General features: G+C 43.8%; 1 protein-coding gene across 3 annotated transcripts in view; it reads left to right on the forward strand.

Moving 5' to 3' along the window:
* vps13c (vacuolar protein sorting 13 homolog C) overlaps positions 1 to 22,437 on the forward strand; it is a 62,187-nt gene that overhangs the window by 22,506 nt on the left and 17,244 nt on the right. For all 3 annotated transcript variants that reach the window (XM_087841405.1, XM_087841457.1, XM_087841519.1), the window contains 34 exons: positions 3,346 to 3,650; positions 3,911 to 4,055; positions 4,140 to 4,248; positions 4,803 to 4,936; positions 7,144 to 7,300; positions 7,422 to 7,501; positions 7,615 to 7,674; positions 8,119 to 8,275; positions 8,364 to 8,483; positions 8,564 to 8,667; positions 9,897 to 10,064; positions 10,340 to 10,644; positions 11,240 to 11,387; positions 12,859 to 12,997; positions 13,239 to 13,357; positions 13,459 to 13,625; positions 13,941 to 14,194; positions 14,472 to 14,698; positions 14,982 to 15,074; positions 15,196 to 15,429; positions 15,514 to 15,645; positions 15,896 to 15,985; positions 16,257 to 16,412; positions 16,519 to 16,783; positions 16,875 to 17,035; positions 17,128 to 17,249; positions 17,756 to 18,053; positions 18,188 to 18,577; positions 19,004 to 19,108; positions 19,265 to 19,414; positions 19,526 to 19,651; positions 19,738 to 19,871; positions 20,175 to 20,301; positions 21,507 to 21,742. In XM_087841405.1, coding sequence (XP_087697531.1) covers positions 3,346 to 3,650; positions 3,911 to 4,055; positions 4,140 to 4,248; positions 4,803 to 4,936; positions 7,144 to 7,300; positions 7,422 to 7,501; positions 7,615 to 7,674; positions 8,119 to 8,275; positions 8,364 to 8,483; positions 8,564 to 8,667; positions 9,897 to 10,064; positions 10,340 to 10,644; positions 11,240 to 11,387; positions 12,859 to 12,997; positions 13,239 to 13,357; positions 13,459 to 13,625; positions 13,941 to 14,194; positions 14,472 to 14,698; positions 14,982 to 15,074; positions 15,196 to 15,429; positions 15,514 to 15,645; positions 15,896 to 15,985; positions 16,257 to 16,412; positions 16,519 to 16,783; positions 16,875 to 17,035; positions 17,128 to 17,249; positions 17,756 to 18,053; positions 18,188 to 18,577; positions 19,004 to 19,108; positions 19,265 to 19,414; positions 19,526 to 19,651; positions 19,738 to 19,871; positions 20,175 to 20,301; positions 21,507 to 21,742 — 5,717 coding nt within the window. The remainder of the gene's footprint in view (positions 1 to 3,345; positions 3,651 to 3,910; positions 4,056 to 4,139; positions 4,249 to 4,802; positions 4,937 to 7,143; positions 7,301 to 7,421; positions 7,502 to 7,614; positions 7,675 to 8,118; positions 8,276 to 8,363; positions 8,484 to 8,563; positions 8,668 to 9,896; positions 10,065 to 10,339; positions 10,645 to 11,239; positions 11,388 to 12,858; positions 12,998 to 13,238; positions 13,358 to 13,458; positions 13,626 to 13,940; positions 14,195 to 14,471; positions 14,699 to 14,981; positions 15,075 to 15,195; positions 15,430 to 15,513; positions 15,646 to 15,895; positions 15,986 to 16,256; positions 16,413 to 16,518; positions 16,784 to 16,874; positions 17,036 to 17,127; positions 17,250 to 17,755; positions 18,054 to 18,187; positions 18,578 to 19,003; positions 19,109 to 19,264; positions 19,415 to 19,525; positions 19,652 to 19,737; positions 19,872 to 20,174; positions 20,302 to 21,506; positions 21,743 to 22,437) is intronic.

The following is a 22,437-nucleotide window of genomic DNA, read 5'->3' on the forward strand; positions in this document are numbered from 1 at the left end:
TTAAAATGCGGCCTTTAAGGCTGCAGACCCTGAATTGGGATACAGCCAACATGTCTTGAAGTTCTCCAGAGGCCTGGTAACGAACTAATCCTGTGATTCAGGTGTGTTGACCCAGGGTGAGATCTAAAACCTGCAGGACACCGGCCCTCGAGGCCTGGAGTTGCCCTCTAGGATATCAATTAAGCACTTATACTTATAAGAATATAATATACTATATATATAATATAAGATTTTTTTGCCTCTTTTAAACTCTTTGTTGAATTCTACCAGGAACAGAGACATTCATGAGAGAGTTTATGCAACTATCAGACGGCTGTATTAGGATCATGTGCTTCACTTGCGAGAAAAAAAACCTTCTGTTTCCTATTCAAGCTCTTTGCAGAATTTCCAAAATTCTCTGCTTTGCCTTTTCATTCTGAAGAACAGGAGATAATTACATGCAAGTGATTCCATTTATTGTGAGATTATTGCATTAAACGTCCCTCTGTAAGTGTTTGAAGTCTCCTCCGTATCAGAACACAACCGCTGCTGCTCCTGGTGGTTTATAAACCCATTCCAACCTTTTGAAAAGTTAATTTCAAATTTCATTCCATGTGGTTGACCTCTGTGAAATGAGTGAGTGTGAGTAGGGATGAACCGAAATTGGCTCCATGTCACTGTGAAATGAAACTGTATTGTACTCTGTGTTGAGTTGCTTTCGATTGCCTGCAGCTGTCACTGTAATGTCTGCAGGACAGCCCTCGCGAATCAGCTTTAGTTTAAACTCTGATGTGTTTGTAGCTGTGTGTACTGTAGAGTCAAATCAGAGATGTCTTGTTCCCTGTTGCATGACCTTTCTCTGCAGTTCGTTGTCTCTCATCTTTCTTGTCTTGTTGATGTGTTTTGTTCTTGCAGGCTTCTTTTAGCTTTCAGTATACATCTGGTGACGAGGTACAGCATCCAGCATGCACCTCTGAACTGCACTAAACCTTCTGCTTTAGCTTCACTCGACAACACCGCTGCACCCCCACCTTAAATATCATCAGGTTTAACGTCCCAGAGGGACCCTGTCTCTGTGAGCGGATTAACCCCCGTCTCTGCCTTCTGCTTGTTGGTCGTAGACTCGGGTTAATCTGAATGACGCGATGTGACAAGGTTTAACTTTGAGGGAGAAGGGAAGTGACAAAAAGACGACAACTTTAAATATACTCTCTGCTCATGCTTTCTTTGATCAGCTTCTCATCACATCTGTATTTATTTCTCATTTCATAACTTTAGAAAATATGAATACGTCTGACCTCCCATGACACATTGTCCTCAACTCATGAACAGAATGATGATTAACGGACTATAATGCATCATCTATTTGGAACCAGTTTATTTTTATAAATTAAAATATCAAAAGAAGTAAATAAGGAAAACTATTCATATGTTTAACCCTTTAAAGCCGGTCGGAGCAGCACGCTCTGTTTTGCGTAACTATTTTTAAATCCCGGTAGCTCTGCAACCACGTGAGCTAGCGCAATAATTTTTTTTGCATATGAAACCGGAGGAGTTGTACTTACATCTTATGCCATCAGCTTGTCCTCGGTCACAGTTTCCTTCCACATATAGTTTTGCAAAAACTGCATAAAAAGCACTTGCAGCAACAAAAACATAATATTCCAGAAACACGCTTTGCCGATCCGATCAGCTGTTCATAACACTTCCTACCTTGGAATAGACGTCAGCGCGAACTTTTGCATGTCCGCCATGTCCTGCCCGAAACCGGAAGTGACGTCATTTTCGCGGAAATGTAGTTTTTCTACCATCAGGGCCTCAATGAGCCTATACTGGTGTTTTTAAAACTTATCTTTGACTTTATGACTTTCTGTGTCGTTTCTGGGATGCTTAGGACTCATATTGCACTGCTGGAAATAGTTTATTTTGATGCATATGCTGTTTTTTTGCAAATTTGCATTGTAATATTTATTTTCGTTTTTCCTGCAGTATATAGAAATTGGTATAGTTCAAATATAAAACTATGAAGACACTCAAAATAGTTTCCTGTGGTGGGAAACTATTTTGTGCAAATTTTAAAAATTTTTGTAGTTTATTGCACTTTTTTGCAATTTATGTAATTACTATGCACTTAATGCAGACATATTATTAAAATCTGGGCTATAATGGTTGTATTGATGTATAGCAACTTGAAATGCTCCCAAAAATGGCTCCACAGCATGTAAAAATATAATATAAGCTCTGGCGGACTTGGTTCTATGGTAGGTCTTAAAGGGTTAAGAACCAGGAAACACATTTCAGTCTTTTAACAAAGCCTGAGCTCAACCCAGTGTTGCAAAACAGCTGTTGGCTTGTAGGGCTTGCTTCACTTTCATTTTTCTGAAACGCTACTTTTACTTTTTATTATTTCATTACCCTTTTGTTTATCCAAGTAAAATCTCTTTTCCAAGAGCAACCAGGCCAAGAGGGCAGACGTACGGTGTAGTTTTCATATTGTGCGATTATATTCGTTGTCAGTGCAATTCTATGGATGTCTTTAGGGTGTGTCAACAATCTGAATTCTGCAGTATAAAAGTAAACCCCACCTGCGTGACACAGAAATCCAGGCAGTTACAAATTTGTAGGATAGCAGACAGTCCAGCAGAATCATCCTCAATGAGCGTGTTTCCACCTGTGATTGTTTGCACATTTGACCAAAATTCCACCAAACTGTTACTGAAACAAAGCACATGAGACAGGAAGGCACTCAAAACCCTGAGCGCCACCCGTCTGAGACCAGGAGATGGTCAAAACAACTGCTCTGAATGTTCGGCAGAGTGAGCACGGACACAGGGAGAGATGACAGAAGGAGGAATGCTTTTCATGCACAACATCTGACAGTAATCAGAGCTCACGTCCTCCATATGTGCTATGCAAATCACTCAGCTGCCCTCATCATCCCCCCACACCCTCACTGCCACCCCCCCGTCAGTCACATGACCTTTGCCTGTGTGACGTCTCCTTAAAACGGGTTTGACTTTCATTCTTGTTTCATACGTCAGTCGTGATATGAACCTTTTAACTTCTACACTCAGCTCGATATTTACGATATTAAAAATGTTCAAAAAACATAATTAATGTAGTTTCCACGTCTCGGTTTCAACTCCTGATTTCAAGTGGCAGCTGGTGTGTAAACGCAGCGACTTTAAAGCCTGCCATCAGCACGAGGTTCATATCCCTGTGAAGGTTTGTGAAACAGAAATGAACCTGTGCACACAGTGAACTCCTCACATTGGCCCTCTGACTTGCTCCTTCATGGCGTCTCTCTAAGTCTACTCCACATCTGGGGAGTCTGTCATCTCACACCTGATTGCTTTTGTTCTTCAGATGTTCGTCGACAACTTCCAGACCGCTAAAGAAGCTCTGAGCGCGGCGACGGCTCAGGCAGCGGAGAAGGCCGCGTCGAGTGTTCGAGACTTCGCCCAGAAGAGTTTCCGTTTGTCCATGGACATCAAGCTGAAGGCCCCACTCATCATCATCCCCCAGTCCTCCACCTCCTGTAATGCTGTGGTGGTGGATCTGGGTCTGATCACGGTGGGAAACAGCTTCTCTCTGCAGCCAGCGGAGGGTTTCCCTCTGCCAGCTGTGGTGGAGAAGATGGATGTCCAGCTGACGCAGCTGAAACTGTCCAGGTAACAACAGAAGAAATGTGAATGTGAGCAGGGATGGAAACAGTTCTGCTTTTGCTTAATTGTGTTTGTTGGTTTAAATCCAGCTAAACTCAGGTTGTTTAGACCTCACTGGGACTTAGAAATGGGTAGAAATGGTACCAATGCACTGATTGCATCCAGTTCTCTTCATCGCTTGGCGTCTTTGTACACACCAGTAGATGGGAAATGTTTCTCCTCTTAGCTGGTCTAGTAGATAAAAACAGATTCCACGGTGCTTTCAGAACCACACTGAAGCGAGACTCTCTGCCCGACATCGAGATCCTTCAGCCAATCAACCTGGAGCTGCTTGTCACCCGAAACCTGGCTGCTTCCTGGTTCTCTAAGATTCCCGGAGTCCAGGTCCAGGGAGTGCTCCGGTCCCTAAATGTAGGTCTCTCTTGTTTTCTGTTGGCTGAACGAGGATTCAGACTCTGCAGAGTGAGACATAAATCTTTATTGTGTATCCATCAGATGAGTCTGGGTGAGGAAGATCTTGGTGTACTGATGAAGATTCTAGTAGAGAACATTGGAGAGGGGAACAAAGAGCACAGCATGGATGTGAAGAGACAGGTGGCCCAAGGTAAGTTCACTCTCACAGCACATGATGGGAAATGAAATAAGTTGGAGAAAAGTTGTTTTCAGCTCGTAAATTCAGACACAGCTGAAGTGATTATCTTTGGACTTAACCAACTTAACCAACTCCAGTACTGTGAAGAACCCAGGAGCAAGTTTTAACCATGTTATGTTCTATGATGTGCAAATTAAACAAATATCTAGTACTATCTTCTTTCATCTGTACAATAAAATAGTGTCTGGTTCATTCAGCAAAAGGACAGAGCTGCAGGGACCCAAATCTGGTGAGCAGGTGGTGGTGGGTGGAAACCAGTATTTACTTTTTCTGGGCATTGAAACTGCACACACGATGGCGTGAGCATCCTCCCTCAGAGCATTTCAGTAAAAGTTCATTTATCACTAGTGTTAAAGTCAGGTCGCTTTAACAGCAAAGTTTGAGTTTGAGTGGTCATGACGCATGGTTCTTATGTAAGAACTTGATCGCTACTTCAATTAGTGAGACATGAAAAAGAAGATCTGAACACACGTGTGTGTTTTTTAATCACCGCTTTGCTTCCACAGAGAAAGCAGAGCTTGCAGAGCAGCTGGTAGATGTGGTGTCATTACCAGCAGCATCTAATGGTGCTATGGCCGCAACCAATGGAATTCAGAATGAAAACACCATCAGCGTTCTCCTCAACTTTGAAGTGGAAGAGGTACGAAATCTGCCAGAGCTCAGTCTGACTCACTTTTCCTCTGTTTCAAGAGAACATCAGTCTGTGGAGACTTTAGAGCACGGGTGGGCAACTCCAGGCCTCGAGGGCCGGTGTCCTGCAGGTTTTAAATCTTACCCTGGGTCAACACACCTGAATCAAATGATTAGTTCGTTACCAGGCCTCTGGAGAACTTCAGGACATGTTGAGGAGTAGGGCTGCCACGATTAGTCGACTAGTCACGATTACGTCGACTATCAAAATCGTGGACGACTGATTTAATAGTCGACGCGTCGTTTGAAGCTTTGTAAGATCACAAAAGACGCAGGAATAAGTAGTAGGATTTAAGAGTGTAATAACGGACTGAAACAGAAGATGGCAGCACTGCCAGCTGCCGTTAAACCCCGAAGAAGAAGAAGTAGCGCAGCCCAGTTCAGTTTACAACAATGGCGGCAGCTAGTTAGTTTTATTATTACTCTTATTATTCTTTCTGGGTCACAAAATAAACGTTTAACATATTTTCAGGCGAGAATGTAACTGTATAAACCTGGAATATCTGCTCAGTTTATCAAGACACCACATATTTTCAAAAGCGCTCCGACGTTTTCGGAGACGTCTGTTAGCCACTAGCTCGATAGCTAGCCGGGGGCTAGGCTCACTAGAGCTCGTGAGAGCACCGGACTCCCGGCAGATCTTTTCAAACCCACCGCCGTCTTTCGCTACTCTGGTTAAACATATAAGTCGTTTAGATAACTTAAAAATGTTATTGTTTGACTTTTTTCAGTATTTTATTTGTTCCTGAGTAAATCGGTTTGGCTGAGATTAAAGTTATAGTTTTTACACAGCTGAATAAACTTCAAGCAGACAACTGATTATCAGAAGTGTGAGATGCTCGAGAATATACTCCGGTGTCCTGTTATATTTTAGATAGCAAGGAGTTTATTAAACTTCACCGAAACAATCTGCAAACTTCATTAAAATTTAATAAACTATCATCTTGTCTTTCTTTTTAGTTAGCACTTACCTTAAACACTTAAAACTGTAAGCTAATGATAGTTATATAAGAGCAGATGCTGCTGGTGCAATAAGCTCAGTGTTGGGAAGGTTACTTTTAAAATGTATTCCATTACAGAATACAGAATACATGCCCCAAAATGTATTCTGTAACGTATTCCGTTATGTTACTCAATGAGAGTAACGTATTCTGAATACTTTGGATTACTTAATATATTATCATGCTGTTTACAACTACGTGAATGTACTATTGCTGTGATTTATTACTGTTACTGAAGGTCCGCGGCTCCGAACCGTAGTAAAGGGACCTCTGGCTAATATGGTGGGTTCTGTGTCGGGCTCGTAGCTGAAAACTAGCTTTACTTTGTTGTCTGGGTCAACTTTGCTAGCGAGAGACAGAGAGAGGCGTTGAAAGGCTGCTCCAACGGAACTTATTGTTTTTGGAGGAAAACACGAACACGGTGTACAGTCGAGTCTTAATAGTTTACTTACAACTGGGCTCGTCAGGCTCTCTTCTTGGCTGCAGTGGTTATTATTATATTTACATGCTTCCAGCTCCCGTTTCTGCTCGATGACAGCTCATACTTTTCCTTTTTCTCCCTCCCTCGCTCACAGACACATAACGTGTATGGCAGTCCATTCTCCCTGCAGCACGGACTACACTGCCCATGATGCTACATTCTTTAGAGCTATACCTGTAGCATTCTGCCTATTAGCTTAGCACAACAACAACAGGCGCTCTCTCACCCAGGAAACACGCAGAGAGAGAGAGAGAGAGAGAGAGTGTCGCCCTGTAACCATGGCAACCTTTTTAAACGGTAACTGTAACGGAATACAGTTACTCATATTTTGTATTTTAAATACGTAACGGCGGTACATGTATTCCGTTACTCCCCAACACTGAATAAGCTGTACGTTTTACATCCAATGGATGATGATCTGATTAGACTATCAAAATAATCGTTTGTGGCAGCCCTATTGAGGAGCTAATGTAGCCATTTAAATCAGCTGTGTTGGATCAAGGACGCATCTAAAACCTGCAGGGGCCCTCGAGGCCTGGAGTTGCCCACCCCTGCTTTAGAGAGTCTGAAAGATCATTCTGTATCTGAAGAGATACAAAATTTTGCATTCATTGTTGCTCCAACATATTGGCGCTCTGCTGTCGTCTGAATGTGTTTTCTGCTACTTCTCTTAAGGTGCTTCTGACTCTGAAAAAGCCAAAGGAACAGAAGGAGTCCCCTTTCCTGGTCTTTCACGTCGCCAACATGGGCATTAACACAAAAGTCAGAAAATACGACATGTGCGCAGCAACATACATCCGAAAAATTGCCCTGAAGTGCCTCGAGTTCAAAGGTCAGAGCGTTACAGCACACCAGGGTTTACTGACACAAGTGTGTCTGTACTGGTTTCTTTGGTTGTGCGTGTGCGGTCAAACATGTAAGTGATGGGACTGCTTTGGTCTCTTCTGGTTTAGACTCAAGTGGGGAGCCGCTGTGCCTCATCAGCTCTTCAGTCGAATCTGGAGCTGAACTGCTCAAAGTGGAGTATTGTAAGGTGAGGTCACTATGTGATTACCTGTTCATGCACGGGAGGTGGAGGCGAGAACTACGTGTGGGGTCGACAGTTTGAGATTCAGCAGTTTTTAATCAGCCCGTTTGTTTCATCAGGCCGACCGTGCCGGACCAAACTTCTCCACCGTCTACAAAAACACCGAGCAGCTGATCAATGTGAGTCATAGTTCATCCACACACCTGCAGATCAGTACAGCATCATCTCTGCACATCTCATGGTCGTGCTGAAGGAAATGCAAGCTTGACTTAAGCCCTGTTTGCACAGATCTAGTGTTACCAGGTGGATTTGTCTGTGTTGTGTGCAGCATTTTCACACTGCATCAGCCACGTTTTACTCAAATTTACAACACAGACACCAAAAATGTTCCACGTCACGTGATCCTGTTCTGATAGATTTGAGCCTGTTCTTTCTATGAATGCCTCTCTACGCTGTCTAACAACAAAACCTGTATTTGTGACGAGAGGTAGAACAGGGAAAAGTAACTTAATAAAATAGCAGTGATGAACGTGGCGCCACGGGACTAAGATCTGTCACACATCCCAGGTGTTGCACATTTTTGAGAACCACTGAAATGCATCAGCTTTCCTCTTGGGTCGTAGGTGACTTTCACCTCACTCGACGTCATGCTTCACACCGAAGCTCTGCTGTCAGCCATTAACTTCCTGTCGACGGCGTTGTCATCTGGCGGCGGCGTTCCGTCTCCAGAGAAAGAAGTCCGACCAAAGACGGAGGATAAGACGGTTTCTGCGAAGTCCAGTCAGTAACGCGCACACACACACACACACACACAGGTATAATGACTCTGACTTAAAACTCAGCGTCATGTGTTATTTTTCTCCTGCAGCTGCTCTGGTGTCACCCGTAGACTCTCAGGTCACAGACCTGAAGGTGGTCATGGATCTCGGGGCCTTCAACGTCCTAGTGTGCGACCAGTTGTGCAACATGGCCGACATCAAGATCCAAGGTACTGAATCGGAGCTGAATATTGTTTTCTGTGAGTTTTCACTACCAAACCTGATGTAACACGCCTGCTGTGTTCCTCAGGTATCAATGGCTCGCTGCTGATGCAAGGACCTCAGACTCATATATCAGGCGGCCTGCGAGACTTCATTGTTCTAAACGTTGATCCCAAAAGCTTCCACAAGAAGGTCAGTAAGTTGTCTTATATAAGAATTAGGGATGCACCGATACTGATACCGGTATCGGGTATCGGCCTCGATACCACATTTTCTAAAGTACTCGTTAAAAGTCCCCCGATACCGAGGACCGATACCACGGTCTGAGACCTGTCTATGTTTGAGCGGCATGTAAGGGGTTAATCACAGGCGCCGAGTGCCCGCCCCCAGGCCCCGGCTGCAGCTCAGAGCGGGGAGAAGGCGAGACAAGTCAGCCGTGTGGAACTATTTCAAAGTGAACGAAGACGCAAAAACAAAGGCGGACTGCAAATTGTGCTCAGCGAAATTGTCCAGAGGAGGCTCTAAAGGTAGCGCATTCAACACAAGTAATTTAATCAAGCACCAAAATCCCAACACGACAACGAGTACAAAGAGTTTACCCACGCTTATTTACCCACGCTTATTAGCACAGAGGAGCATAGCTGATGCTACAGCAGTGGGACGGAAAATAGTTGGGCATTTTAAACATTCCGCCTTAGCCTACTCCCGCCTCGAGGACATTCAGGGACAGCTCAACCAGCCAATAAAGAGACTGCAGCAGGACGTACAGACGCGCTGGAACAGCACGTATTACATGCTCCAGTCCCTCATTGAGCAAAAGCGAGTGCTGGGCGTGTCCGAGCACGAACTCCCTGACTATCTCACCGTTCACCAATGGGCTCTTATGGAGACGACTGTTGCCATCCTCGCCCCCTTTGAGGAACTAGCTAAAAAAGTGAACAGCTACGACGCACTAGCCTCTGATGTCATCCCAGCTGTGACTGTGCTAGTGAGACTTCTAAACAGAGAAACAGACGAACAAATTTAAAATTAAATTTTGTTTTTTATAATTATTTATTCTGTAATATGTTGCATACAACATGCTTTTCATTTTAAATAAATGTTCTTAATTCCAAACTAGTCTCTTGTTTGTTTGTTTTTTGTTAAATTATAGGACTAAAGCTGTTACCTGCAAATTTAAATCATGTTTTTATTAAGTACTCGGTATCTGTATCGGTATCGGCGAGTACTGAAATGCAAGTACTCGTACTCGTTTCCAAAAAAGTGGTATCGGTGCATCCCTAATAAGAATGCTTCACTCCATTGTGTCAAAACTGATAACGTCTTCAGACCCTGATACCCCGGGACTGCTTTAGATCGTCCTGCCCTCTTGTGTTTGTGTTCTTGTGTGAGCTAACAGTTTCCCTCCGATTATGCTTCAGGCCATCTCCATCGTGGGTCACGAGGTGTTCAGCTTCAGCATGAGTCTGACCCCGAACGCCACAGAGGGCGCGGGCTACGCCGACACCTCCAAAACTGACGGCAAAGTGAAGTTAAACGTGGGCTGCATCCAGGTGGTTTACCTGCACAGGTTCTTCATGTCCCTGCTGGTGAGTCACACGTGATGATTGAAAGTTAGTTTGTAGAAGTGTTTTTAGTTTGACCCGAGCAGCTTACCTGCACTCTGCTTTGTTATTCGTGTTCCCTCCAGTTTGATTTGTTTTTCTTTCTCAGTATTAATGTTGTGAGTTTTCTTTTATTCTTTTTAATTTTTGCCAATGAGAAGAAATGCAAAAGGAAACCTGGATCCAGTGATATTTAAAACACCTGAGAAGAGTGCAGGAAATAGTCACTACTGCTCTTTTTTTTTTTAATTTTCTTGCAGAATTTCACCAACAACTTCCAGACCGCTAAAGAAGCTCTGAGCGCCGCGACGGCTCAGGCAGCGGAGAAGGCCGCGTCGAGTGTTCGTGACTTCGCCCAGAAGAGCTTCCGTCTGTCCATGGACATCAACCTTAAGGCCCCAGTCATCATCATCCCACAGTCCTCCACCTCCAACAACGCTCTGGAGGTGGACCTGGGTCTGATTACTGTTGGGAACAGCTTCTCTCTGCTCGATGTCACAGGATGTCCGCTGCCAGCCGTCATCGACAACATGGACGTCCAGCTGACCAAGGTGAAACTCTCCAGGTCAGTGAAACAAAGCCTCAAAGACTTGATCCACAGTCAGAAAGGTTAATGGTGTTGATTAAGATTTTACAAAGTGAAATGAAAGAATCTGAAGACTGAAATCCTTAATGTCAGTAATGAAATCTGTTCTTAGAATAGGACCTTAAAGGAAGTCTCAGGAGCGTAAAAAGATGCGACTGGACTTCTTTAAGTCTGTTTCACCAAGAAGCTTCTTCAGTTTTTAAAAGTTTTAAAGCTGAAGGAAACCTCTTGGATAAGACGTGAGAGGTTTCCATGTCTTTTTAAGCTCCTAAGACTACCGTGACCTTTAGAGAGTGAGAAACTTCACAGACATGCAGGAAGGAAGACCCAATCTGGCCACCTGAATCTTGGCGCCTCTCCTTTGTGTTAAAACAGTGAAGTTTGCAGGTCAATCTGAGAAAAAGGATGAAACTGCATGTGCAAGTAGTCAGATCAGGAATCCCAAGGATATTGTGGTCATGCTTGAAAAAAGGTGCACAAGCAGAAAGCTTTGAAGGGGTAGCTTTTGTTTTTATATGCAGACTTTGATTAGTTTCTCCTGTAAGCACATTGACTCTTTCCTGTTGTGGCCCAGGACAAGCTTAGAGCCTGACTCAAACCAACCTAGCAGAGAGCTGCTTGAACCGGTCAACCTGCACCTGAACATCAAGAGAAACCTGGCAGCTTCCTGGTACAAGAAGATGGCTGCTGTGGAGATCGATGGAGATCTGAAACCCATGAAGGTAGGAGGAAGAGGAAGTTAACATGTATGCTTGTTACATTATTAAACTTGTAACCAAAGATCTTTCCCAGATTACAAGACGATATAAAAACAGAGTAGCTGTACAGTAGGGCTGCCACGATTAGTCGACTAGTCACGATTACGTCGACTATCAAAATATCGTCAATGACTGATTTAATAGTCGAGGTGTCGTTTGAAGCTTTGTAAGATCACAAAAGACGCAGGAATAAGTAGTAGGATTTAAGAGTGTAATAACGGACTGAAACAGAAGATGGCAGCACTGCATGTACAAGGATGCCAGCTGCCGTTAAACCCCGAAGAAGAAGAAACTGTGTCCCAGAATTCATAGCACGGCCCAGCTCAGTTTCCAACAATGGCGGCAGCTAGTTAGTTTTAATATTACTCTTATTATTCTTTCTGGGTCACAAAATAAACGTTTAACATATTTTCAAGCGAGAATGTAGCTGTGTAAACCTCAAATATCTACTCAGTTTATCAAGACGCCACATATTTTCAAAAGCGCTCCGACGTTTTCGGAGACATCTGTTACCCACTAGCTCGATAGCTAGCCGGGGGCTAGGCTAACTAGAGCCGTGAGAACACCGGACTCCCGGCAAATTGTTTTCAAACCCACCGCTGTCTTTCGCTACTCAGGTTAAACATGATATATAAGTCACTTAGATAACTTAAAAATGTTATTGTTTTGCTTTTTTTTTAGTATTTTATTTGTTCCTGAGTAAATCGGTTTGGCTGAGATTAAAGTTATAGTTTTTACACAGCTGAATAAACGTCAAGCAGACAGCTGATTATCAGAAGTGTGAGATGCTCGAGAATATACTCCGGTGTCCTGTTATATTTTAGATAGCAAGGAGTTTGTTAAACTTCACCGAAACAATCTGCGAATTTTATTAAAATTTAATAAACTATCATCTTGTCTTTATTTTTAGTTAGCACATACCTTAAACACTTAAAGCTGTAAGCTAATGATAGTTATATAAGAGCAGATGCTGCTGGTGCAATAAGCTGTACGTTTTACGTCCAGTGGATGATGATCTGATTAGTCGACTAATCGCAAAAATAATCTGTGACTAGTCACTATCGAAATAATCGTTTGTGGCAGCCCTACTGTACAGTATGGTTGGTGTTTTAAGACGTATGTAATAATCTTCCTCAATAGAATAAAATAAGTCAGAAATTCCACTAATGATTTTATTCTTGTTTTTACAACCAGTCGACAAGTAAACCACCAAAGGTACAGTTTCCCCTGAGGACAGTCCTCTCTGTAGAGTTATATTGTTGCTGGTCTCGTCTTTTACTTGGAAGCTGGATGCAGTTTGTTTGTTGTGGTCTGTAGTCTCTGTAGACACCTCCAATAAGGACGCAGGTTTAGGCTAGGCTAGCAGCCTTTAGCCGTAGCCTCATTCTGGTCACAGCTGTAGACAGACTGAGTAGTGACTGATACGTCTGTGCAGGTGAAGCTCAGTCAAGACGACCTGAAGGTGGTGCTCAGGATCCTGATGGAGAATCTGGGAGAGGCCGGAAGCCCGGAGCCCGCCGCAGCCCGCCAGGAGACCAGTCTGCAGGTCCGAGCAACTGGAGCCACCCCGACAGGTCCGATTGAGTTTATGTTCAGATCTTCAGTCATCCAGAGTTGAACCCTGATATTTGTCTGGTTTCTGTGTCTGACTGTATCTGATGTATCTGATATAAGATAGACCAGGATTATTTTGAACCCTAAATCAAGCTAGGCTGCTCTAAAGTCCAAGGATAAAAATATTGTTAATGAGTGTAATGGATCCACTTTAAGATTTCTTGCCGTTTTGTTGATGTGATCTTTGTCCTGATTGCTCAGGTGGTTCTGGAAAGATGACTGTGAGCCACAGTGAAGAGGATGATGAAACTTTGGAGACTGTCAAGTTTAACTTCAACATCGAGTCTCTTGGTCTGGTTCTGTACCTCGACCCCAAACAGGTCAGTTAGAAACAACAAGGACGTGAAAAGAAACTGATTCGTCCAGTGGTTGGAGTAAGCAAGTGTTAGTTATTCTTCCTGACTGTTGTCCCTGTTCCCAGTCCTCAGATCTCCAGAACCAGCAGGACCTCAGACTGGGAGAATTTGCCCTACACTTGCTAAAAACTTCAGGGAAGATCCTAAATAATGGCAGCATGGAGGTGAGCACGGTGCTGACTGCCTGCACGCTGGACGACCTGAGGACCGGCATGGAGAGGGTCACCTCGCGGTAAGAGTCAACTGATCTCTGCTTTCCATCTGTTTTGTTGATGACGTGATCTATCACTAATGGAGTTCTTCATCAAATAGTCTGTAGTTGTTTTTCAGAGAAGAAGAAGAAACAGTCAGATCACACTGCACAGTGAATACGATCCATATCCAGTCTGCCCCCTTTGCCTTTTCCCACAGATGGTTTTTAGGGTCCCACAACATTTTGTAACATTTACAATCAATCGGCAGGATCATACTGCTGTTAACATGCACTGCAGTATAGTTAGTTGGCTGTTACCAGTCAGTGATCACACATTGTGTTAACTTGCTGCAGGATGGTGAAGCAAAGAGACGAAGAGAGCTCAGGGGTCACGATCGACGTGACGTACCGGCAGAGCGCAGCAGAACGGGAGGTGGTGGCCGTTCTGCAGAAGCTCTATCTCTGTGCAAGCGTGGAGTTTCTGATGGCCGTCGGAGATTTCTTCCTGCAGGCTCTGCCGCAGAGTTCGGCTCCGACCGCCACCTCTGCACCGAGCGACAGACTGCAGCTGAGACAGACCACTGAACCACGAGCTGACCCCAAGACTGGTAAGATCGGGGCACCAGACCCCAACCAGAGAGGCGGGGGGATTGAGTATATCTACTTTATCAACAGGAATATTAAAAGAATCCAGAAAGGGTTAGTCTACAGCTGCAGCATGGAGCCCAGCCTACACTTTTGACCGCTGAATGGCGAGATCATGATCTACTTTATCTGATTTAGCAATAAGAACAAAATTGATGTTTCCAAGTATTTAGAGCTTCAAGCTAAAGATGACCATTCAGAATCACAAAGCGAGAACACAAGACTGTTTTCTCTCTGCAGCCTCCACAGTGAAGACTCGACTTCGAGCAGTGGTGGTGGACCCAGAGGTGGTGTTCGTGGCCAACCTGATGAAGGCCGACGCCCCAGCTCTCGTGGCCTCGTTTCAGTGCGACTTCACGCTACAGGCCGAGGAGGACGGCACACAGAACATGAGAGCCAACCTGAGGGAGCTGAAGGTCCTCGCCTGCCCCTTCATCCAAAACAAAGAGGACAAGGCTGTCACCACCGTAAGAGTGTGCTTGTTTTTTGCAGTCTGTAGATTCTTCACTCACTGTTATATCAGTTCTGCTTTTTGATATGTCAGACACATTTAAACTCACAGCGTTTTGGAATTGTTGACTGGGAGTAAAACCATTTTTACTGCATTACCCTTAAAAATACGAGTCGGGTAGCAGATTAACTGAAAAGTGTCTTACTGTAGGGGAAGAAAATGTGATGTGTTAGTGGTCTTGTAAGTAATGAGAGATGAACAAACATGATTAAAGGTTTCAGTCTGGCTCTATCCAAAAGGTACTGAGACCTTGTTCGGTCTCCTTGGAAACCAAAGCTCACCCCAATCAGCCACTGAGGGGCTCCGTGACAGTGGAGGAAATCATAATTAAGGTATTTATTTATGGATTTATAAATCACACTGACAGATGTTCGAGACTCTGTGTTGCTTCTCTGGACGCGGTGATTTCCCGACTGTCAGTGAACTCATCACCAGTGTGTCGTTCATCTGCAGATCTCACCGTTCATCCTCAACACCGTGACAACGATAACAGCCGCCATGACGGCAAAGCAGAAGGATCAACAGTGCGAGGCATCGAAGCCCGATGTCAGTGACCTGTGGTCGGTCATGAACATCTACAACTGTAACTACTGGTTCCTGGGAGTGGACCAGGCCACCGAGGTCACCGAGAGCTTCAGAGAACCCGACGGACGAAATGAAGGGGAGAGCTTTGGCGTCGAAGTCAAGGTACCACAGCATCTTCGCATAACGTTCATTGTAAAACTTTAAAGAAGGTTTGCTTCTTTTTGACGAGCTGTTGTTGGCCCTCAGGTTGTACAGGTGACTCTCGAGTCCGGTTTGGGTCATCGAACAGTCCCTCTGCTGCTGGCCGAGTCCTCCTTCAATGGTTCAGCCAAAAACTGGTCTTCGCTGCTACAGCTGAGAGCGGATATGACGCTTGAAGTAAGAACTCAACCTGGATTCAGACCTGATCCTGAAACTCGTGTCATATATTCAAGGCTCCTGTCTTTAGTTTTAGCTGAGGAGTATTTAAGAACATTATTCATGTGTTCATCCCTACCAACGAAGGTGTTGACGCCATTGGAAGGGATAGGCTGATATATTCCAGAAAGACAAAAATCTCTCTGACAGTTTAGTTATCGCAGATGCTGTGCTCAGTGAAAAAAAAAACAAGTGTGTCATCTGTTCCCAGGTGAATTACTTTAATGAGACCCACGCGGTGTGGGAGCCTCTGCTGGAACGAGTCGACGGCGGCAGACGAAGGTGGAACCTGGAGTTCGAGGTAAAGCTGCTTGTGACAGCTACACAATGTCACACTCCAGTAAATGTCCCACAGCAAAGCAATTCCCTGAAGTCCTTAATATTACAGGTGTAAGAGCTGATTGGCACGTCTGTAATCTGCCATTTAAAGGTGGAATGAAGGTGAATCAGATCACCTGCTGTCCCACTGCAGAACTTTGAAAACCCTCCATGAGTTTTTAAATGGAATAAAATTCCCAGCAACGATCGGCTGAAGGCTGATAAACTTAATGATGCTGTTTTTGCTCCTGCAGATGAAGAACAACCCAATCCATGACAAAAGCCCCGTTCACGGAGATGACTTCATATTCCTTCCTGAACCTCGCACTGTCGTTAACATCTGCTCCAAAGACACCATGAATGTCACCGTCTCCAAGTGCTGCCTCAACGTTTTCCAAAACCTCGCCAAGGTACAGAACAGCTTCAGTTTGTGTCTGACTGATGCTGTAATATCACTTCTAATCGACTTTGTGTTGAATCGCTGAGTGCCCTTTTCCTTTGCTGTGTTTTGATCAGGCGTTCTCGGAGGGAACGACTTCCACCTTTGATTACTCTCTGAAGGAGAAGGCGCCATTCACTATTAGAAACTCTCTGGGAATTCCCTTCATTGTGGAGCACAGTGCTAACTTGAGACTGGTGGGATCTGCGGGGCAGGGAAAGCTCCACGAGTTGCCGGTGGATCAGAACATGGAACTGGAGCACTCAGTGTTCGAACCAGCATCCAGAGGCAAACTTTCAGCTCTCCAGCGGCAAGAGAGCTGCCTGTTCAACCTCACCATCGGTCAGACGTTCCCACTCGTTCTCTGTTGGTGCTGCGCGTTGTCTTATGCTAAGCTTGCGATTGGAGATGTGTTATTTCTCTCCCCATACAGTGCCCTCAGGATACAGCGAGATCGCCAACATCCCTGTGGACAAACCGGGTCGACGCCTCTACAACATCCGCGGCCCGAATCTGCAGGAGGCCATATCTGTGCTGTTGCAGATTGACGCCAACGAAGGCAACAAGGTCATCACGGTTCGCTCGCCGCTGCAGGTCTGAACCACAGACGCTCTAAATAAAGCCGATATTGTGATTAGAAAAGCAGGACAGGTTTATTTAGAGGCAACTTTTGTTTGTGTTTTTAGATAAAGAATCACTTCTCAGTGCCATTCACCATCCTCAAGTACTCTCCACAAACCAGAGCTCTGCAGGTTATTGGACAGGCCGAACCCAAGACGGAGTTTCATGTCACCTTAGAAACTTACAGGTAGAATCACACCACCTTCTTCAGGTGTTCGAGAGACTGTTTATTGTGTCTCACACAATAAACAAATAAAAAAAAGTTATTATTCCTGCCGCTTCCGTACATTTTTCGCCGTGGAACTAGTCCCACAGTTTTTATCCGATTTTCGCCGTTCAAATCTTAAAAAATTCTGCTATTTCTGCTAATGCCGGCTATATCTTTATCATATCTATATCAGGAAATGCAAATTTTTCTAGTTAGCATAGTCATAGTCTTTGTGGATTTAATGATTGTCTCAATAGAAGACATCCTCTGCTGCTCTGAACATCTACAAAATTAGGGTTTGCCAACATGGGCGAGCTTCTGGTTGCAGATCCTTTTTTCCAAACTGAATTTGTGACACTTTAAGTGCAATCTTGTCCCTGAAACTCTCTGGGTGCTGTTGTGAGTTCCTGTGGATCTGAGCAGCTCCAGGTGCCTCGTCATGACTTCCGGAGGTGGTGAGAGTCTTTACTTCCTCTTTCCTCCAGATCTCAGCTGTTTTTGCAGCCAGCAGGAGAGCTAACAGGTCAGTACGCGCCATCTTCCACCTGCATATCCTGGAAGGAGCAGGTGCACTGTAGTTCAGAGGTGAGGTCGATGCTTCAGTGTCCCGCATCCGAAAGCAGCCTGCTGCCGCTCATGGTCAGCACTTTGGCCGTCCCCGATGACCTGCGACACATCACCAGCTGTGGAGAGGAGGACTGGGACCCCGCCTATGTCATCCATCTCCATCCTATGGCTACCCTACGCAACCTGCTGCCATACACCATTCGCTACATGATGGAGGTAACCCTGACAGCTCCATCAAGATTTAGCAATGCAATAGTAAAGAGTTTTTGCAGATATTCACATCTGTTTGTTAGACATGTTTTATTATTTTATAAGCCAATGAAAACTAACCTGATGTGTTGCATCCCCAGAGCTCAGTAGACAGCTGCGAGCTTCGTGAAGGCAGCATGTCAGACCTCCTGAACGCTCGTGTCTCAGGTGAGATCGTGTCGCTGGTGCTGATGAGGTATCAAGGACGCGACTGGCACGGACACATTCGGATCGAAAAGGAAATGCCCGAGTTCCTGGCCATATGTCTCACCTGCGACTCGGACATAAACATGACAGTGGACGTTAACGTCCATGTGACGAGGACGGCGAGCCGCCTGCTGCTGTCGCTCTTCTGTCCGTACTGGATCATCAACAAAACGTCTCGAGTGCTGCAGTACAAAGCCGAGGACGTCTCCGTCAAGCACCCGGCCGACTACAGAGACATCATCCTGTTCTCCTTCAAGAAGAAAAACATGTTCAGCAAGTGCAAGGTGAGAAACACCTGGACACACATGTCCAGCATTTCTTCTTTAGACTTTAAACAAGTTTAAAGTTTTCACAATGCGCGTTCACAATCCGAGCCTGTATGCTTTTATAAGCTTCCAGGTACGTTTTTTATTCCTGTATATTTAGATCTGGTCAGACCTCTATTTTCTGATCACTGCTTCCTTTATAACTCTTTCTTTTTTTCTTTTTTTTTTTTTTGATGATAAAAACAAAGCCAGACATTTTCTGTAATTTTTCTTTGTAATTTTTTTTTGTAAAATTATTTTTATTATATTTATTATTTTATTTTATTTTATTAATATTAATATTAATATTAATATTATTAAATTATATTTATTATAATTTTTTTCTTTGTAAAATTTCTTTGTAATTTTCTGTTTTATTTATTGCACATTGATATTTTGTATCAGCTCCAGCTTTGCGTCTCCACCAGTTCCTGGTCTGATGGGTTCTCTCTGGACACAGTGGGAAGTTATGGCTGCGTTCGCTGTCCCGCCAACCACATGGACTTCTTGGTAACTTTTTTTCTCTTTTAATCAAACTGTTTAAACTGTTTTGTCTTTCTGAGGATTAGACCAGCCTTGCTGTGGAGCTTTTGAATGTGTCACATTCTTCTCCTGGGTTGATTCAAATGATCGTCAGCTGTGAGCTGATCTTGTCTCTGTGTGCAGGTGGGTGTTAGTATTCAGATGAGCAGTTTTAAACTAACCAGGATCGTCACCATGAGTCCTTTCTACACTCTGGTCAACAAGTCGTCTTATGAACTAGAAGTGGGAGAAGTCAGCAGCCAAACCAAGTGGCACTACATCTCTTCCACTGAGGTGAATGAATTTCTAGTTTTAGTACAGACGGGCTGTAGGAACCTGTCTTCCTTATTGTCACTACCAAACTCCTTATGTTATAATTCTTATAATTCGATTGTTGTGGCGCAGTGTCTCCCTCTGTGGCCGGAGAATGGCTCGGGAAAGTTGTGTGTCCGTGTTGTCGGGTCTGAAGCCACCTCCCAATCCTTCTTCTTCAATAAACAGGACAACGGCACCCTGCTAAAAGTGGAAATGGTTAGTGTCCATTACACCAGACACATCGGACGAACTCTCACAGTTTAGTACATTTTGGAGATTTTTAAATGTGTGTATGTTTTCAGTGCGGTGGGATCATTGTGGACGTCAACCTCTCCGATCACTCCACCGTCATCAGCTTCAGTGATTATTATGAAGGAGCAGCTCCTGCCCTGCTGGTTAACCACACGCCCTGGGCTACCATCAGCTATAAACAGAGGTCAGAGGTCAACACACTACTACATATATGTTATTTTATAGCCTGTCAGAGTTTAAAAGCTGTAACTTTTTCATCTGACACGGTATGCTCTGTCTTAACTTCTGCATTCTTGGAGGTGCTACAAGTTTTTGGCCACAAAAACAGAAAAAGCTCTTAAAGGCTTTTTTTTGCCTGTTTTCTGTGTTTCTGGTTGTCACTCCATGTCAGTTCCCTGATTTCAAGCTGAATAAATTTGTATTTCAGTTAATTTTCTCTTTGTGAAACACCTTGGTGAAAACCCAGCTATTTGCCATTTCTTTTCAGCGGCTCATCCGTCTTTCATGAGTTGAAACCGAGCGAGACTCGACGGTTTGCGTGGGACGACCCAACAGGAGTCCGCATGCTTCGTTGGGAATGCCGGGATCATTCAGGAGAGCTGGATCTGCTGAAGGTCAGACTCACACAAAATCTCGTATCTGCATTTTTTTTTTTTTTGTAAGAAAACACTGTTGTGTGTCATGGTGAGACAATTCTGGAGGTCGAGCTTTGTTTAGCTGCTATTGAGGTTTGATGAAACGCATATCAAAAGATTTCCCACAGAAAAGGGTTGGGCAGAAACTCTCTGATTAATTAATAGTGGAAGAGCCAGATATTACCGGGAAACTAGGCCTTTGTGTCTTTGTAACAGCTGAACCTCATCCTCTGAAAAATAATCTTTCAGTTTGTTGTGACTGAAGAAATCTAATGTAACAAACCTGAAAATGTCAAGGACCAAAAACAGAACCCTGAGGAACACCAAAAAAAAACCCCATTTGTTTCAGCCACTGCTGTTGTACTGAGAAAAATGATCAATTACTCTATATAAAAGATTGGTGTAGATTTATGAGCTAAACAATGAGTTTGTATTTTCTAATTAGTTTATTTCATTTTAGCTTTTTGATTTTAATTCAGTCTAGTTTAGCTGATTTTCAGAGTGAGTTTCTCGTTCCAGTTTAGTTTTTATTGTTTGAAAATGTTCAGTTGTAGTTTCATTTTTATTAGTTTCAGTGTATTTTTTTTGTTTGTTTTGTTTTTTGTTGTTGTTGTTTTTGTTCTTGTAATTATAATTGTTTGGCGAACACACGTCAGAGCCAAGACAGACATCCAGAATCTCAATACATCAATCCTTCATCAGGCAAATACATTTTTTGGCAAACAACTAAAAACGTCAAGTTCGCGAAATTTCTTGGTTTTAATTTTTTTAAAGTCTAGTTTTTAATTTAATTTTATGTAACCAAAATGTTTTTTCACATCTAGATTTTGTTTTTCGTTTACATTTAGTTGCTTTTACAACCTTAATTATTAATTAATTATTACCTTGATTTTTTGGCCATCAGGAGACAACCACCCTCTACAAGACATCTGATTGTAGAGAAGTCTGGGGAACTGAGGCTTCTTTTACTGATGTAGATCCCCTCTGTACATATATTCCTGATGACTTTTAGCGTCTCCGTTGCTATTTTTACATCCTATTGAATATCTTTAGTTATGGTACTATTACAGTCAAACTGGAGGATATAGCAATAACAATATGCTCCTCGTGTTTGCTTCCCACAAACCTCATGAAACCCAGAATACAAACATCAGTTTCTTTACAGTCTGTCTGTGTTCATTTAGGATGATTTTGGTCAGTTTTCCTACGACAGCCAGTCTCAGATCCACTGGGCTTCCTTCCTGGACGGACGCCAGCGGGTGCTGATATTTACTGAGGACGTTGGAGTGGTGACAAAGGCTCGTCAGGCTGAGGAGCTTGAACAGTCCGATCAGGAAGTAAAAGTTTTGTTGCAAAACCTGGGATTGTCGCTGATCAACAACAGCAAGCGGCAGGAGATCGCGTACATCGGCATCACCAGGTAAACACTGTCACATTACCAGAGCAGTTTACAGCAAAGCAAGGTCACATTTCCAGGCTTCTTCTACAGTGTGAGATTTGTTATTTGCTTTCTTGACTAACACATGTTTATTACCAAATCAGTCTCTGTGTTCTCATAAAGAAGAGATTGTAAATGGACTCTTCTTCCTTAAAAATGGGCTAGATGAGTGCATCTCATTTAAGTCTCATTTAAGAAATGCAGAAAAAAATCTTTTACTTGTTTTGGTTTTATTCACAATGTAACAGCTGCAAGTTTCCTGCTATTTATCCAGATCTGGGTGACAGAGAAAGCATGCCCAGACCTCCCTCTCCACAGCCTCCTCCAGCTGTTCTGAGGGGATAATGAAGCGTTACTGAGGCTTAGAGAGACGTAATAACTCCAGCGTGTCCCGGGTCTGTCCCAGGGTCACCTCCCAGCTGGATATGCCTGGACACACCTCACCTTGGAGGCATCCAGGAGGCCTGCTAGTCAGCTGCCTGAACCACCTCCAGCGGACTAAAGTAGCACTGTTGGAGAAGAAATAGCTACTTTTAGCCTCTCCTAAATAACTGAGCTCCTCGCCCATTGGGAGGAAGCTGATTTGCTGCCTGTTCCCGTCAGCTTCTGTTTTCTGTGACCAGTTACAGCTTATTAACAAAGGTGAGAGCAGGAATAACAAGCAGGACCAGCCAGGA

This window comes from Neolamprologus brichardi, chromosome 1 (genome assembly GCF_056152115.1).
Source record: "Neolamprologus brichardi isolate AB-2024 chromosome 1, ASM5615211v1, whole genome shotgun sequence".
Classification (NCBI taxonomy): Eukaryota; Metazoa; Chordata; class Actinopteri; order Cichliformes; family Cichlidae; genus Neolamprologus; species Neolamprologus brichardi.